General features: G+C 36.7%; 1 protein-coding gene across 1 annotated transcript; it reads right to left on the bottom strand.

Moving 5' to 3' along the window:
* Positions 1–2,925: 2,925 nt before the first annotated feature.
* LOC124080885 (ubiquitin-conjugating enzyme E2 variant 2-like) lies at positions 2,926–3,347 on the bottom strand. The gene is given in 2 exon segments (XM_046426959.1): positions 2,926–3,029; positions 3,032–3,347. Coding segments are annotated over 2 exon segments (420 nt in total).
* Positions 3,348–17,996: the final 14,649 nt, after the last annotated feature.

Genomic DNA, 17,996 nt, shown 5'->3' with positions numbered 1-17,996 from the left:
TTTGTTTTTGATTTGTCTTTGTCTGGTTTTGAACTCAGGGTGATATTAGCCTTATAGAATGAGTTTGGAAGTGTTTCCTCTTTTCCTATTTCATGGAATAATTTGAGAAGTATTGGTATTAGTTCTTCTTTGAAGGTCTTTTAGAACTTGGCTGTGTATTCATCTGTTCCTGAGCTTTTCTTGCTTTGTAGGCTTCTGATGGCTTCTTCTCTTTCAGTGCTTGAGATTGATCTGTTTAACTTGTGTATATCACCCTGATTCAGTTTGGGCAAATCATATGACTCTAGAAACTCGTCGAGGCCTTTGACATTTTCTATCTTCTTGGGGTGTGAATTTTCAAAATAATTTCTAATTATCTTCTGTATTTCTGAATTATCTGTCATGATATTCCCTTTTTTAAAAATCATGGATGTTAGTAATTTGAGTTTTCTCTCTTCTTTTTGTTAGCATGGCTAAGGTTTTATCAATTTCATTTATTTTTTCAAATAACCAACTTTTGGTATTGTCAGCTTTTTAAATTGTTTCTTTTGTTTGATTTTCATTGATTTCAACTCTAATTTTAATTATTTCCTGTCTTTTACTGCTTTTGGTGTTGATTGGTTCTTCTTTTTTAGGACTTTGAGATGTAATATTAGGTCATTTATTTGTTGACTTTTTCTTCTTTTAAGGAATGTACTCCCTGAAATGAACTTTTGTCTTAGTACTGACTTCATATTGTCTCAGAGATTTTGATATGTTGTATCAATGTTCTCAATTAGCTATAAGAATTTTTCAGTCTCTTCCTTGATGTCTTTTGCAACCCATTTTTCATTCAGTCGCATATTACTTAGTCTCCAGGTGTTGGAGTAGTTTTTGTTTTTTTTATTTCATCATTCATTTCCTATTTCATTTCATTATAATCTGATAGAAGATAGGGTAGTTTCTCTACTTTTTTGTGTTTTCTAAGAGCTGCTTTGTGGCATTATATATGGTCTATTTTAGAGAAGAATCCATGTACTGCTGATAAGTAAGTGTATTTGCTCATTGAAGGATGAAATATTCTACATACGTCACTTAAGTCTAAGTTATTAATTGTATTAATGAGTTATATAGTTTCTTTGTTTAGCTTTTGTTTGGAAGATCTATCCAGTGGTGAAAGAGGTGTGTTAAAGTCACCCAGAATTATTGTGTTGTGGTCTATTTGACTCTTGAGAAGAGTTTGTTTGATCAATGTAGATGCTGCATTGTTTGATGCATATATGTTTATTTGTTATGTCTTGTTGATGAATGGTTCCCTTAAGCAGTATGTATTATACTTCTTCATTCCTTTTGATTAACTTTGGCTTGAAGTCTACTTATTTGATTTGAGGATGGAGACCCCTGCTTGTTTGTGCAGTCCATGTGACTGGTATGTTTTTTCCCAACTTTTCACCACAGTCTGTGCATGTCTTTTCCTATGAGATGATCTCTTGAAGGCAGCACATTATTGGGTCTTTTTAAAAAATCCAATATGGCAGTCTATGTCTTTTGATTGGTGAGTTTAGGTCATTAATAAACTGGGTTATTATTGAGTCTTCATTTGTGTTCCCAGACATTTTTGTTTATTTTTGCTATTTAACTTGACTTGATTTCTCCTTTGATTGGGTTTTCCTTTAGTGTAATAACTCCCTCTGCTGATTTTCATTGTTGTTTTTCATTTTCTCATAATGGAATGTTTTCCAAGCATGTTTTGTAGTATAGACTTTTGAGTTGTAAATTCTTTCAACTTTTGTTTATCATGGAAGGTTTTTAATTCATCATCAAATCTAAAGCTTAATTTTTCTGCATATAAGATTCTTAGTTGGCATCCATTTTCTTTCATGGTATATGTTTTCCAGGATCTTCTAGCTTTCAGGATCTGGGTTGAAAAATCTGCATATCCAAATTGTTCTCCCCCTATATATAATGTGATTCCTTTCTGTTCTTGCTTTTAAAATTCTCTCCTATTCTGTATGCTAGGCATTTTCATTATAATGCACTTTGGCCTGGATCTGTTGTAATTTTGTACATTTGGTGCCCTGTAAGCCTCTTGTATTTGATTTTCCAATTCATTCTTTATGTTTGAAAGTTTTTCTGATATTATTTCATTGAATAGATTGTACATTACTTTGGTTTGAAAGTCTATGCTTTTCTCCAACCTAATAATTCTTAAATTTGTTTTTTTATATTTTCCAAAACTTCTTTTTTAAATTTACATTCTAATACTAACTTTAATCTCAAAATCACATATCCATATGCCTATATTTTTTGTTGACTTCACTAAACTTTAATGCATGGCTTATTAAACAAAGACTGTAAAAAAAAAATTTACTATGTTACATGTAACACACAGGAACAGCTTTTAACAGACATTCATCAACCCCCCAACATTTTTTATTATAAAAACAGGTATCAAAACAATTCTGAACATATTTTTGATACTACTAGTAGTCAGCACCCACACTGCTTCCAAATATACCACAATTTGTGACAATATTCATTGTACCTGTTACTTTAAAAATTTCAACTGCAGGTCTTTCACTAAGTGAGATGGATAAAGCCTGCCATTTCTGTTTGTCTTTCTTAAGATTTTACTTTTCAGAAACACTCAAGTTTTCACTGCCATCTGCCACTGCTTGTCATGCTTTCCTGTTATAAACCTGAATTCTATTTCGAGTACTCCAGGTTCATGTTTAATTGACAGTGCTTTAACGAAAGAAAGAAAAATTGTGTTGCATTTTTCCTCTTGTTACCTGAAAAAATAATGGATGTATATATATTAAATATATTCTTACAAATGTCCGGATCATGTTTACCAGCTAGAATTCTTCTACTTAATGTGTGGGTATTCTGTATTGTGATATTTAATCAAGTCATTAATATGAGTAGAAGGTTGTTGATTTAAGACAAGTTTTAGATTCACTAAAATTAATTGTTATACATTTGTCCTTCTGGTGGCTGTGGAAGCTTCATATTTTCATTGGACATTATTAGATGTCTTAGCTATTGAAATACAACTTTAATGCTATATGATTTTGCCATTTTGCTAACACTGGTATGCTCTGTGCATCCAACATTCCACTGGAATTATTTATTCCATTCTTATTAACTTTTGTTACAAATCTAACTGATGGAGGAGCTTCTGGGGATTTAGGTCCACATTCTACTTTCAGGCTACATATTCTGTTTTCATAATTTGTCCTTGGTGGCCCAAGAATCATGCCTGTCGTATCTTCATCACCTCCAAGTCCCCAGCTAACCATGCCATAATGTACTCCTTTTTGTCCTTTTCCAAGTTCTTCCAACAAGAGCGAATTATGGGAAACTTTAACTCCTGTGGAGAGTGCCATCTTATCCTACAGTCTGAAGCAGCCACCCACACATATAAGACATGGTTCTTCCAATCCCATAATTCTTTAATATTCTGCTCATGTTTTTTTTTAAAAATACCATCTTCACTGTGTGTTCAACATTCTTTTTAAGATTATAGATTTTATCTTCATTGTCTGAGTTTCTGTCTTCCAAGTGATCTAATATGTTGGTGATGCTTTTTTTTTTTTCATTTGTTTTATTGCTTCCTTCAGTTTAAGGATTTCTGTTTGGTTTTTCTTTTTTTCAGAACCTCTATCTCCTTATTGAAGTAAACTTTTGCTTCCCGTATTTGCTTAAGTAGCTCTTTATTGAAATGATCTTTTGCTGCCTGTATTTGCTCTCTTATATCATCCTTTATTTCACAGAACATTTTAATTATATACATCCTGAACCCTTCTCTGTCATTTATTCTGCTGTGCTGGCCATGGATTCTAATAATGTAGTATCTTGGTTTGTTTCAGGCACTTTTTACTCTTGTTTTTTCATGTTGTTCGTGTGTCTTCTCTTCTAGTATTGCAGATCTGAGGTGTTACAGTTTTTACCCTATAGGTTTATATTGTCCCTGCAGGGTTCCATTACCTCTCCTTGATATTGCTTCTAGTCCCCTTGTGGCATCTCAAGCTTGGAGTTGCCCCAACTAAAGATGACAACAAAGGTGTCCCAAGATGGAGGGGGCTTCTTTCAGAGATGAGGTGTTGGGTCGGGCTGGGTGGCAGCATTGGGTGATGGGTTCAGAGATGCACCTCTGTTGCATGCAATGTTGTGGCTAGTGGCTGTCTCCAGAACCTGTCCTGTGTCCCCAGGTGCAGGCTACCACATGTATGGGACTATGGCAGTAGTTGCAGTGTCCCAAGATGGAGGCTACTGGGGAAGCCCCACATTGGAAAATGGGAGTCCACACAGGAGTGGTGACCAGAGGTCCTATGTATTTGCAGATGCCGGGTTCCCTGTGTGGGAGTGGTGGCCAAGATTCCTGTTCATGTGGGTGGCCAGGGGTCCTGCACAGTGCTGATGCCTATAGTCCTGCTTGGGCATGGTGGCCAGAGGTCCTGTGTGGGTGAGTGGCTCGGAGTCCTGTGTTGATGTTGAGGCCTGGAGACCTGTGTGGCATGACGGCTGGGATTCCTGTGCAGGAGCAGCTGTCTGGGGTCCTCTAATAACTTGCAGAGAAAGAGTATTTCCACTACTAGAATCTCAGGTCATGGAGTGACACAGAATACAGCTTCCCTCTAGCCCACCATCTTGAATCTTGTTATTCTTCATTCTTCAAAGGCATATGTAATTTCATTTCAACTCTGCTTGAGTTCCTCATTGCTGCCATAAAAATAATTGTTGAGAAATTGTGAATTCTGAAATTCATATGTTGTAGCTTAATTCCTTTGTGATAGTACTAAAAGATGCGACCTTTGGGAGGTTTTTATGCTTTGAATGTGAGGTGTCCTCCAAAAGCTCATGTATGAGACAATGCAAGAAGGTTTAGAAAAGAACTGATTGAATTATAGCCTTAACCTAATCAGTGGATCAATCCCTGATGGGATTAACTGAGTAGATGGAGGCAGGTGGGGTGTGGCTGGAGGAAATGGTTCATTGGGGGCGTGGCTATAGGTCTGTATTTTGTATCTGGAGAGTGGAATCTCTCTCTTTCTGCTTTTTGATCATCATGTGAACTGCTTCCATCTGCCACACTCTTCTGCCATGATGTTCTGCCTCACCTCAAGACCCAAGGAATGGAGCCAGTAGTTATGGACTCAGACCTCTGAAACTGTGGGCCCTCTAATAACCTCTTTCTCCCCTAAAAGTGTTCTGGTCAGAGCTTTTAATCACAGCAGCAAAAGAGCTGACTAAAACAAAGATGATGAAATCATGTAGACAGAGTCTTATGACTAGGATTAGTGACCTTGAGAAGGGCTTGAGGGAGCTTGCTTGTACCTTTTACAATCTGAAGGGTTAGGCATTTGTCCCTTTTACCAAGTGAAGATGTAGTTACAAGGAGTCTTTGAAAACAGAGACTGGGTTCTTCCTTACCAGATACCAAATCTGTTGGCACTTTGATCTTGGATCTTCTGACTTCCAGAACAATGAACAAAAATTTTCTCGTTTATAAGTTACCCAGTTTAAGTGTTTGATTTTTAAAATTTTTTTGTGTGTGTTTTGTTTCTTATTTTAGTAGCCCAAATGAACTGAACCAGAATTCATACAAAGAATCTTTTGTAATACTCTGCTTTTTCTGAAGTTTATTTCTGTATTTTCACAATGTTAGGTTTAACCTATAAGCTTTTAGATGACATGGGCTTCCTTTATGTTAGATATTATTGGCCTGTGATAAGGAGGGGAGCAGAAGACTGACAGACAGCAAACCTGACCTTTTAAAGTTTGATTCAGAAGACAAATTGATCAAAATATTTGCCATTGATTCTTTTATTTTCCTTGATTTGAAATTTAAATTTTTTCCAGTGTCTTTTTTTTCCAGAAACTTAAGAAATTACATATTTATTAAACTAGAAAAGTGATTGGATTGCCTCTAATAAAGTCAAGCCTTTGACAAACCACATTCCTTCTCTCTTTACAACAAGGTAACCCTTTAAAGGAGTGTATAGGAGGTAGGGATGGCCAGTTCTCTTGAGCACAATGTGGTTCCTGTCTTAAGTTGGGATAAGAAGTAGAGGATGGAAAATAGTCCTCACAGAATACTTTAGGAAAAGTTCTCTGCAAAACCACTTCATAGCTGCCGCCATACATAATGCTGAGATACTTCTATTTTCCTGCATGCCATAAAACCAGAATTTTCAGAGCAAATCTGTTTTTGAATAGTTTGGTCCTTTTTTCTTAAATGTGGTCCATTAAGGGTTAGTAAAATCATCTGTCGTTTGCATCTTTACCTATTTTAAATACAAATGAATTCAGAAGTTGGGATAACATATATGGGTATTCCTACTTTTCCTTTAGAAAGAAAAAGGATAATGTTTTTCACAATGAAGCATGAAGACTATTGAGTTTATTATTTTTGCTCTTTTTTTCCTTCCCTTCATTTCTTTCCCTTCACTTTCTCCCTCCTTCCCTCCTTCCTATTTTATTTTTTCTTCGTTCTTTTGTTTTATCCATCAAAAGCTATTTGTTTATATATATAATATATATGCCAGGTACTTACAAAGTGTAGATATTATTATTTTTCTAATTGATTTTTGTTGCATAATAAGGGGAAATGAGGGGGGGATTAAAAAACAGAGGTGATGTAGAAGAAAGTAGGAATAAATTCAGTCAAGAAACCGGATGAAATTACTTCTCTCCATGCCTTCCCTAAGGAATGGGATTTGAACTCTTTGTATGTCCAAAGCACACTTCCATCTATATAAATATCTTTTTTAGTGTTCTTTGGGAAGACTTTGAGTCACAGTTAATTGTGAAGTCTCATCTAGTATTTACTGAGTGAAAATCCATATTGTGTAGCTTGCTCTGTCAATATCTGTTACAGTTCTAAATGGAATTCCTGTGCTTTAAATTTTCTTTTCATAGAACATCCATTTCTAATTGCAAGAATAAATGGCATTTCTCAGCCACCAGAGTTTGGTTGCATGGATTTTTCCTGTGAAGCCTCCCCAGTGAATTCTGACAAGGCATTGTAGGTGAGATATTAAATAACTAAGTGACTTGGTAGCATCACATTTCCCCAGAATATTGTCAAACAGGGAATGAAAGCTCTGGGAATCTGTTTGTAGTTGACTTAAATATGTTGGGCAGAAAAGAAAGTCAGTGGGCCTCTGATTTCTGGTTCTTATCTGCCACTTTTCCTCAAAAGGATAATGCTCCTTTTACGTGACAGCCTCTCTGTTTCTTTCTTTTTTTTTATTTTTACTTTTAAATGCTTGAACAGAAGTGTGGCTTGAGTTCTGCACAATGTCTCGCTGCCCCAACTCTGCTCAAGTTCCTTTGCCACTGCTCCTTATTTAGTGCTGTGCTGATGGCTTTTCCACTCATTCCACATGACTCACGGGTGAGCTAGAGCCCTGTGCATTCCATGGGGGCATTAGCTTTTGTTTGACCCATTCTATGCAGGTTATATACGATGGTTTATATGTTCCTTGTGCTTTGAATTTGAGCCTTATTTTTCCTTCCCTGCAAATCAGCACATGCCCGTGCTACTGCACTGAGGAAACTGGTGCGCTGTTCTCAGTGTAACTAATCCAGTAATTGTCCTCTTACTGTGTTTGGGCTGCTATAACAAAATGTCATAGATTGAATGCCTTATAAACAATAGAAATTGGAAATTCAAGATCCAGGTGGTGGCAGATTTAGTGTCTGGTGAGGCCCACTTTCTGATTCACAGAGAGCTATCTTTTCACCTTAACCTCATAATGTAGAAGTGGCAAGGAAGCTCTCTGCTTCCTCTTCTCTAAGAGTACCTTAATTGGTATCAAGAGTAGCAACGAGGCGGTCATCCTCATGACCTGATCACCTCCTAAAGCCCTTGCTTCCTAATACCATCATATTGGGGGTTAGGTTTCAATATAGGAATTTTGAAGGGACACAATTGTTCAGACCACAGCAGTTGGGTTAGGAGGGGAAGAAGAGTGAGAGAGAGAGAGAAATAGAAACAAATGAAATAGACTGAGGTTGGTACCTCTCTTAAAATGAGAGCATCTTCTTCATGCTCAGAGTAAAGGGTCACCCTGACCCTTTACTGTCACCTGACAGGCAGATGCCAAGGAAATGGAGAATGGAGGCTTCCTCTCCCCAGGCCTATCTAGCCAGGCTCACTAAACCTGCATATGCATGTTCCTGCCTTTTGTCTCAATTTGCTGCCTCATTTCTTTTAAAAGCTTTTCTCATCCCCAGAGCCTCAAAGATAGAATTTTTGAAACAAAGAGTTTATTCTATTTTCCTCCAAAGCTGACTTTGAATTAAAACTATTTTCCTACCAAATTGACTTCAAATATTTGTGGAGCTGCGAGCAGTGTAGGCTAGGGTCTTTAGTTGGCTGGTAATACAGCATCTGCTAACATAGAGTTGGTAGTCTATAGTGGGGCTGTGGACCCAAAGAGAATAAAATATACCTATGACTAAAATTAATGAAAGGAAGATAAAATAATAAAAAAGGATTTCCTTGGTAAAATGCAATCTGGCATTTCTTGCAGTAAATCAGTGATACCTCATATAGTTAATGGATGAGAGATACTTTAGAAAGCAATCAGAGCCATTAAATGTTTTATGGTGAGATAAAGGGAAGAAACCTGGGAAGGCCTTGTATCAAAATATTAGAAGTCCAAAACACTTTTCACGCTCAGCTAGGAGTCAGTGTGCTGCTTGTCAGGGCTTAGGGGAGATCGTGACTGGGGTCTCAGTTGGTAATCATGTGCCTGGGGTTGTTTAGTCAACTGGTAAGTGAATGGAGGGTGGATCTGCTTGAATAGATTTACTTTAAAGGTTTTTCTTAATGGAGGAAGGAGAAAGTTTTCCTTAAGGGCTTAAAGTAGAAGGTGAGAAGAATGTAGTCTAGGCCTCAGTTTGTTGTTGGTTTAAGGGACTTGAATTTGACTCCAGTGGGGAGAGGGGGGTTGCAGAAAGAATCCAAGGGAATATTTTTTCTGAGACTGGAGAGTCATGGGACACTTTCTTCACTGCAGGACAGGGATGTGTACTGAGACTCCATGGATATCCTGTGTGTTTGCTGCAGATTGGGGGAATTAGGTGTCTTTGATCCTGCCATTTGCAGTATTACAGCCAACACCTACAGGCAAATGAGATCTGAGAAGGTTGCTTAAACTGTTCATCTCTGTTGACGCATCGTAAGATGCTGGGTAGAAATTAAGGTGTGACAAGAATTGCACAAGATTCAAAAAAAGCCAGGGCCATCTAGTGACTTCTCCATGGAGACAAAAACACTGAAGAAATTCTCAGTAACTTTGGAACAATTTTGGAGGGTATGGAACTTAAATCCTATTTTATTTATATCTTAAAGTGACCCTTGGGTTTTCCCACTTTTCTTCCTCCTTCTCTCTTTCAATAGTCCATCCCTACCTCTATCTCTTTCTCCTTTCCATGATATTAGAAATAAAGCAGACTATAGTTATCCTCTCTTACTACATCTTCAATTTATTATTATTATTATTATTATTATTAGCTACATTTTGTGTTGTAGAATGATTCTCATGGATTTACTAGACATTGCCTAAGAACTATTAATATTAGCACCATCCTTAAATCATTAGTCCCAGTACTAGGAATTTACTGATAACTTGCTTGCATATGCATTCCTCCACTCATTTTCTGATTTTTCTTTGTGCAACTACCCTTCATCACTCTCAGCCCAAGTATTGTAGACAAGGCTGACCTTGACCTTGATTTCAAGGATGCTCCCATGGCTCAGGATTTGGCCATGAGAGAAGTGTTGCCTTGTGCTTCTGTTGGAGTTGGTGAGGAGAAGGTGTTGTCTCATCTGCTGGGACTCCTAACTGGGTAAAATGGATGTAGGAGTGCTGGTGACTAATTTTTCCACCGCCCTGGAAGAGCCAGCCTTAAAACGAAGCCAAGCAGAAGAGAGCAGATCTGAGAGGTGCAATGCCAGATTCTTAACTACATTGTTGGACTTTTGGATCTGATCATGCCAGACACAACCTCAGGTTTGTGAGTCAAAATGGACCTCTTCTGCCTAAGCAATTTGAGCTGGGTTTCTGCCACCTGACATTTCCAGAATCCTGTCAAACATAGCACCTAAGGCATACCTGCTGGTTGGAAAGGAAGATGATTAGTTGAAAATATAATGCTGTGGATTTATGCCTATAAAAAAACATCCTAGCAGGAAGCTGAGAACTAAATTGATCTGGCCTTATTAGGGAGGGTGTTGGGAGATGCCAGGAAGTGTCAGGGTTTCTCTGATTATTATAACCCCTCTCCTCATGGATAAAGTCCTCTGTCTCTTACACTTGCTTGCTCTCAAGTCTACTTACAGGTTCCAGATAGTATTTGAGCTTGGGAGAGGGCCATTTCAAGACATTTTAGCATACCACAAGTGTCTGAATGCTCATTAGCAATCCTATGCTAATAACACTTGCGCCTGCACCAGACCTTGGCTCATACAGATTGTCTTATTATCTATATGCTGGCTAAAAAGGCTTTCCATATTTTTCTGCCTCTTTCTTCTAAGAGTCCTATTTTTAGGAAGCATGAAATTGGCATGTATGTGCCATCTTCCATTTTGTGTACCTGACTGCTTCAAGGATACAGACCAAACTGCAGATTTTTAAAAAAAGAAAATGCAGATTTATGCTTCAAAAATTAGTCAAGCAGAGGAGAGATTTGAAGATTCAAATGTGTGACTCTTGATTCATTAATAATAAAGGTGACAATCATTACTAGCTACAACCAATGAAAACTGGCTTCTCAATGGTTCAAGAAGTACCCCCTGGCCAAGTAGGAAGCATTGTAGAGAGGCTAGCTGGGCAACCAACCATTACCAAACAGTAAGAATTGACACTTTTGAGTTAAACTTACCAGAATCATGGACCTAATTTTAGACTAATTTACTGTAGTCAAGTCAAGATGACCAAAGTATGGACTCAGATATTTTCAGGTCTAAGACCATCCAACTTTCATTGTCACACCACTTGCTTTAAATCTAATCTAAAAGTGTTTTTAAAATTATCATTATGTTCTCCCTTTAATGGTTTGGTCTGGGGGAGGGCACAATTTTAAAGAGAATGTTATAGATATGCAATCTCATTAAACTGTCTTGGGAAATGGGCATGTCTTGCTGTGGGTTGTATGGAATATTTATGTTTCACATGATGAAATATTAAGTTAGAATTTTTAAAAAAATTTAGGTACCCAGAATTGGACTAATTATAATCCTTGGTCTATGACATCTTCTTGTTATTAGACCATGAATGGATCATATATTTATTTATTTATATATCGACCTATCCATTCATTTATTTATTTTCAAAGCAGCTCTAGTTTTTTTTTTTAATTTCTAGTTGTAAATGGACCTTTATCTTATTTATTTTTATTCAGTGCTGAGAATCAAACACAGTGCCTCACATGTGCCAGGCAAGTGCTCTATCACTGAGCCACAACTCTAGCCCCTATTTATTTATTTAGTAAAATTATTCATCACATATTTCTGGCTCTTGGCCTTCTAGGCATATGGTTGGACTTCTGTTCCCACTGAAATTCAGCATTGTCATGAGACTTGTTTGACTCAAAAAAATGTGACCCAGGGGCTGGGGCTGTAGCTCAGTGGTAGAGCCCTTGCCTAGCATGTGTGAGACACTGGGTTCCATCCTCAGCATCACATAAAAGTAAATAAACAAAATAAAGATGTTGTGTCCATCTAGAACTAAAAAAATTTTTTAAAAATGTGACTCAAAGGAACAGGTATTGTTTCTGAAAAGAAGTGATAAAAGCAAACGTTATCATCCTCCACATATCCTTCCTTCTGTAATGGTGATTGTGGAAACTTCCGTAAGCCTGAGTTCCTGAGTGGCCATGATGAACAGAGGCCCCCTGCTAACCTGCACTGATCATGGAGAATGGATAGGAAATCACTTTTACTGTGTTAAAAATTTTGTGTTGTTGGACAATATAATCTAGCCTACCCATCTATGCCAGTTAGTAAGCTATTGTTTCTCAGAGCCCAACCCACCCTTCTCCATCCTTTATCTCTGGGGCTAGGATTTTGCTAACAATTCCTTCTTGGTGAGTTGGCGCCTTGTCATGTTTCACCAATAGGTAACTGCAGAGAAAGGCCAGAAGGCAGACAGGGTGAGGGGACTTGCTTTTTCCTGTTATAATTCCTGTCAGTATTGCTTCAACAGAATATTCACCATGACAGAGTTTGTTGATTCTGGGTGCTGCTAGCATTTTAGGAACTGGTTTTATTGTGCTTCCTTTGACAGCCCAATACTGACTGAAGAGGTCTTCTTCCCCAGACTCTATGATGCTCCTCATCTTTTAGATTCTGATAATCCTGACCTTTTTTCTTTTGGTTCTTTTAGACCTAGATAGCTGATTCCTGTAGTTACCGTGTATATGCTTCTTCCCTTCAGATTCTCTTTGCTTTTTAATTCCTCAAATACTTAATTATATAATTCTCTATATTAATTCTTTTAAAATAATTAGTATGTTCTTTGTTTTCTTGAATGGATTCTGACTGAAACATAGACGGATATAGTTATTTTTAAAAATGTAAGAAGCATCCATGAATTTGTCACCCTAAAACCAGGACCTTGACAATAACCTTTGTCTAATTATATAGTCTTTCCTTCCTATTTCATCTTCCAGTCTCTCCTCACAAATGGTAATCAGTAGCCCCGAGGCTATGTTCCTCACTCCCTTTTGTCCCTTTTATGTAGTTTTTATTACATATATGTATGTGGCTGTACTAGTTTGGATCTGTAATGCCTCCCAAAGATTCATGTGTTGAAGGATTGGTCCCCAAAGCAACATTATTCAGAAATGAAGTTTTAGGAAATGCTGCGTTGTGAGGGCTCTGACCTCATCAATGACCAAATCCATTGATGGATTCATAGCTGAATGGACTACTGGGAGACAGCAGAGATAGTAGAAATTGTAGGAGGTGGAATCTAGTTGAAAGGAGTGGGTTCTTGGAGGTGTGCCCTTGCGGATTATCTTGTCCCTGGTCCCTTCCTCTCTTTCTCTGTCTGCTATGAGCAGAGCAGCTTTCCTCCTCCGTGCTCTTCTACCATGATAATTTTGCTCCACCATAGGCCTAGAAGCAACTAAGCCAGCTGACCATGGACTGAAATCTCTGACAGTGAGCCAAAATAAACCTTTCTTCCCTGAAGTTGATTTTCTTGGGTATTCTGTCACAGTGATGAAAAGCTAACTAAAAATCATATATTTAAACAAAGGTTGTTTTAGCTCTACACAAAGGGTATTATAATGTCATCTTTCAGGATTTACTTTTAAACTAAATTATTATATTTTACGATTAATCTATATTGTTGTTTATTGCTATATTTGTTTTTATTGCTGTATAAAGTCCTTTTGTATGAAAAGATTAAAGTGAATAATTTGAAGTAAAGTAGAAAAAGCAAATTATAAGCTTCATATGATTTCAATATTAAGTCATGGAAGCCAACCAAGTAAGTTAGGAAAAGCAAATATTGGGTTTTGTGTGATTTGAAAACCAAGATTTTATACTGAAAAGTAGTCCTATTGGTCTCCCTGATATAGTTGGTGGAAACATACTTGGCTCATAGATCCAGTAGTGGTTTGAGAACATGTTCACATCCCACTGAGGATTTATATTTGGTAAGCATGCAGAGTTCAATCTCAATTTAATCATTTTATTTTAATTAAAAGCTAACCCACAGGTGGAAAGAGAGTCAACACTAAGTCAAGATTATGTGTACCAGATAATCTGTTGTTCTTACATTTTAAAGTTGTCTCTTTGAATCAATATTGTCCTTAAAAGAAAAGGTGAAGTGTGATAGCAAAGCATTTTCTATGGACTAGAACTGGATGAAGCTAAAGGAGCTGATCAAGTATGAAGCACATGAGTTACTATTAGTTATGATTTATGGGAATTACAAAGACAATTAGAAATTAGCTGAAAGAGCAATCTAAAAGCTTCTCAGATTGTTTGAAAGTAATTTTGTGGTAAAGCTTTCTGGTCTAGTACCAGTTAGTGAATTTTAGTGTTCTGAGAGAAAACTATTTTTATTGTTTGAATAAGTGTCCCCCAAAGACTATGTGTAGGGGAGCTAAGTCCCCAGCTTGGTGCACCTGGGAATTAGTAGAACGTTTTGGAGGTGGGGACCATATGCTACCAAAGTGGGCTACAGATTCAATACAACCCCCATAAAAATGCCAATGTCATTTTCATAGAAATAGATAAAACAATCCTAAAATTTATTTCTAACCACAAAAGATCCTGAATTGCCAAAGAAATCCTGAGAAAAAAGAACAATGCTAGAAATATCAAAATACCTGACTTAAAAATAGACTACAGAGGCATAGTTAAAAACAAAACAAAACAACAACAGCATGCTAACTGTTCATTTGATAGAGGATTAACATCTATAATATATAAAGACTCAAAACATTTATTAACAAAAGAACAATTAATCCAATAGAAAATAGGTAAATGATCTGAATGGACACTTCTCAAGAAAAGATGTACAAATATCCAGTGAATATATGCAGGAAAATAAATGCTCAACTTCTTTAACCATCAGTGAAATGCAAGTTAAAAATGCATTTAGATTCTACCTTACCTAAGTCAGAATGACTATTGTCAAAGAAAGACCCCTCCAAAACAAAACAAAATAAACCCTCCCTCACAAAAAACCCAAAATAATAAATCCTGGTAAGGATGTGGAGAAAAAGAAACACTTATACACCATTGTGATAATATAAACCAGTATAGGTACTATAGAAAAAAGTATAGAGTTTTCTAAAAAAAAGCTAAAAATAGAATTACCACTTTGGGGAATATACCCAAAAGAAATAAAATTGGCGTGCAAAAGAGATACCTACAAAACTATCTTTAAATGGTACTATTCAGAATAGCCAAACTATGGTATCAGCCTAGTTCATGACTCTCAACAGATAAATGGATTAAAAAACGGTGGTATATATGCACAATGGAATATTATTCAGCCATAAATAAGAATGGAATTATGTCATTTAAAGGAAAATGGGGAACTGAAAACCATCATGTTAAGCAAAATAAGCGAGATATAGAAAGATAGGTATTATATGTTTTCTCCCATGGAAAATTAAAATAAGAAAAAGAAAGATGATCTGAAAGGAGAAGATGAACAATTAGGGAAGAGAGAGAGGGAGAACGGGAAGGGGGAACTGAGAGGAGGCCAAGAGAAGGTAGTAGGGATGGCCGATATGATTAAAATATGCTATATGCATGAATGGAAATGTCACAGTGAAAATCATTAATTTGTACAATTAATGAGTCAATATTTATAATAAAAAAGAGGTAGGACCCACTGGGAAGTTGTTAGGTTATTGTGGGTGTTCTCTTGTAGGAGAAAGAGGGACTTTAGTCCTTCTATCTTTTTTTCACTTCCTGGCCATAAGGTAAATGGTTTCACTCTGCCACGTACTTCTGCTGTGAAGCGCTTCCTCACACCAGGCCAAAGCAACAGGACCAACTGATTATAAACTGAAAAACTCCAAAACTGTGAGACAAAATAAAAATTATGTCTTTATAAGTTGATTACATCTGGCATTTTGTTATAGTATTGGAAAGAAGAATAGCACAACTACCAAACAGATTCTTTGCAAATATTAATAATTAAAATAATAGAAGCTAACATTTACTGAACATCTCTTGGGAACCTGGATCTGCTAAATGGATTACAGGCATTACTTCATTTTATGCATATAGAGAGAAAGGTACTAAAATTGTATGTTTTTTTAAAGATAAAGAAATCAAGACCCAGATAGAGTAAACCATATGTTCAAATTCATCAGTTAACACATAGTGAAGTTGGAATTTAAGCCCAGATCTGTCTTTCTCTGGAGCACATGTTGTTGTTGTTGTTGTTATTATTATTATTACTATTTTGGTGGGGAGTACCAGGAATTGAATTTAAGGGCACTGGACCACTGAGCAACATCCTCAGCCCTAGTTTTTGTGTTTTATTTAGAGACAGGGTCTCATGAAGTTGCTTAATGCCTTGCTTTTGCTGAGGCTGACTTTGAACTTGTGATCCTCCTGCCTCAGCCTCCCAAGCCATTGGGATTACAGGCATGTGCCACTGCCCTGGGCACTGGAGTACAAGTTCTTAGTCTCACTGTTCTTCACAACTTCAGCCTACCACAGCTCATTTGTGTGGTAGCTGACTTTTTTGTCACTCTATCAACTTCAAACTCTCTTTCTTACGTGCTAAAGTGTCAGGGAGTAAAGCTTATATAGATAGGACTACAAAAGCAAGACCACTTTAATGAACTACCTTTTTTCTCTATTAAGTCATTTATTTATTCACAAAGTTATTCACTAATGTTTAATAATGTGCCAAAGTCATGCAGCTCTGAAGGAATAAATTGTTATAGAAGGTCTATTTACTCTTAGGATACTTTTACTCATATGAATATGTGTTTACTGTTTGCTTTATTTTGGGCCATTGTAAAGACATTGAAAAAATTTATAAAGGGAAATAAAATAGTCAATGATATATTTTTACTTCCATAGAGATTAATTCTCGACAAGCTTGTTGGAAGGCAAGAGACCACTGAAGAGCTATTGAAATGGAAGTGGTTCAGAAAAAAGGTTCTGAGGAGTTACCTTAGGATGGACACATCAGGATGAAAAACTGAGGATAGAATTCAAGTATACTCTCAGGTTCTGGAGAGAATGGAGTCAAGGATGACTCAGATTCCTGATGTGGTTAATGATAAACAACAGTATCATTTACCGAAATAGGGAGTACAGACCAAAAGAGCATAATATAGTGGGAGAGAGGAGTTTGAGTTTGCAATTTGTTGATTTGGGGATGCTTAAGTTCATGCAATGAATGTGTCCATCAGCGACTGATTATGTCATCTGATGTAGCTATATATCATGTCTATATATTATTATATATTTTCTGGAGCTAAAATTTTGGAAGTCATCAGAACTTTTAACAACTATGAAGATGTGATCCAAAAGGAGATCACGTAAATTGAGAGAGTCAGGAGTCCAAGCAAGAATTGTTGGGGAGAACCAAGATTGGATGAATTCCTCCTTATTGGCCCAATAACAATTCTTAATTGAATCCTGTCTTTAAGTTTACCTTGTCTAACAAGTTCTTTCCTTGATTTTTTTTTATTTCTAGCATTTATAAATGAAATTTAAATATGACAGCCTGCTTTTGCTTCATGTCTACTTATATTTTTGTTCCATAATCCCCATGTTTTCTTTATGATTGAACGGTTTTTCTTCATTTATCAATTTGAGGATATTAAAATATTTATTTGAAAAATCTTTTATTTTGTTTTATTGTTTCCATTTTCTTAGGTATCAGTTCCCTCCCTTTGTTCAGTTTGTAGACTTTCACATAGTGAGTTGGCTTTCTTTGTAAGGTTTTAAATTTTGACTTTCAAGCTCATCTTAAGTGAGAGATTTTCTCTCTCTGCTGATGCAATTCTTGGCAGTTGCTTCCCTTTCTGGCCTCAGAATTCCAGGTTTGGAGTGATGGCTCATGTTGACTTGGGGATATTGTACATCTAGTCCTGGAAGACTTTGTTCTTTCTTGTGATCCAAGGCCAACGGATTTTTATTTTAGCCTCTGTTCATAGATGGGGATAACTTTGCACCACCTCATATTTTTGGCATGGAGCTGACCTTCCATTTTTATGGATTTCTTTTTTTCTTTTTCATATCTGAGCTGCAAAGATGTTTTATTTTAACTTTATCTCTCAAATTCATTAAGAAGACTTTTTTTTTTTTTTTGCACTGCTGGGGAATGAACCCCAGGGACTTGAGCATGCTAGGCAAGTGCTTGACCACTGAGCTATATACCCCCACCCCCCCAAACTTTAAACTTATTATTTACAAATGTTTGAAGTGAAGGAAGGATAGGAATTTCTAAGGGAACTCATTCTATCAGCTCTATTAGAATATTTTCTTCTGTTTTTCAGGATAGGATAGGAGAGACTTGAGCACATTT

Source organism: Marmota monax, unplaced genomic scaffold (assembly GCF_021218885.2).
Source record: "Marmota monax isolate L192 unplaced genomic scaffold, Marmota_monax_Labrador192_F-V1.1 WCK01_AAM20220418_F8-fsc00048, whole genome shotgun sequence".
In the NCBI taxonomy this organism is placed as follows: Eukaryota; Metazoa; Chordata; class Mammalia; order Rodentia; family Sciuridae; genus Marmota; species Marmota monax.
The sequence above is the reverse complement of the archived record's forward strand: the minus strand, read 5'-3'. Positions and strand labels throughout refer to the sequence as shown.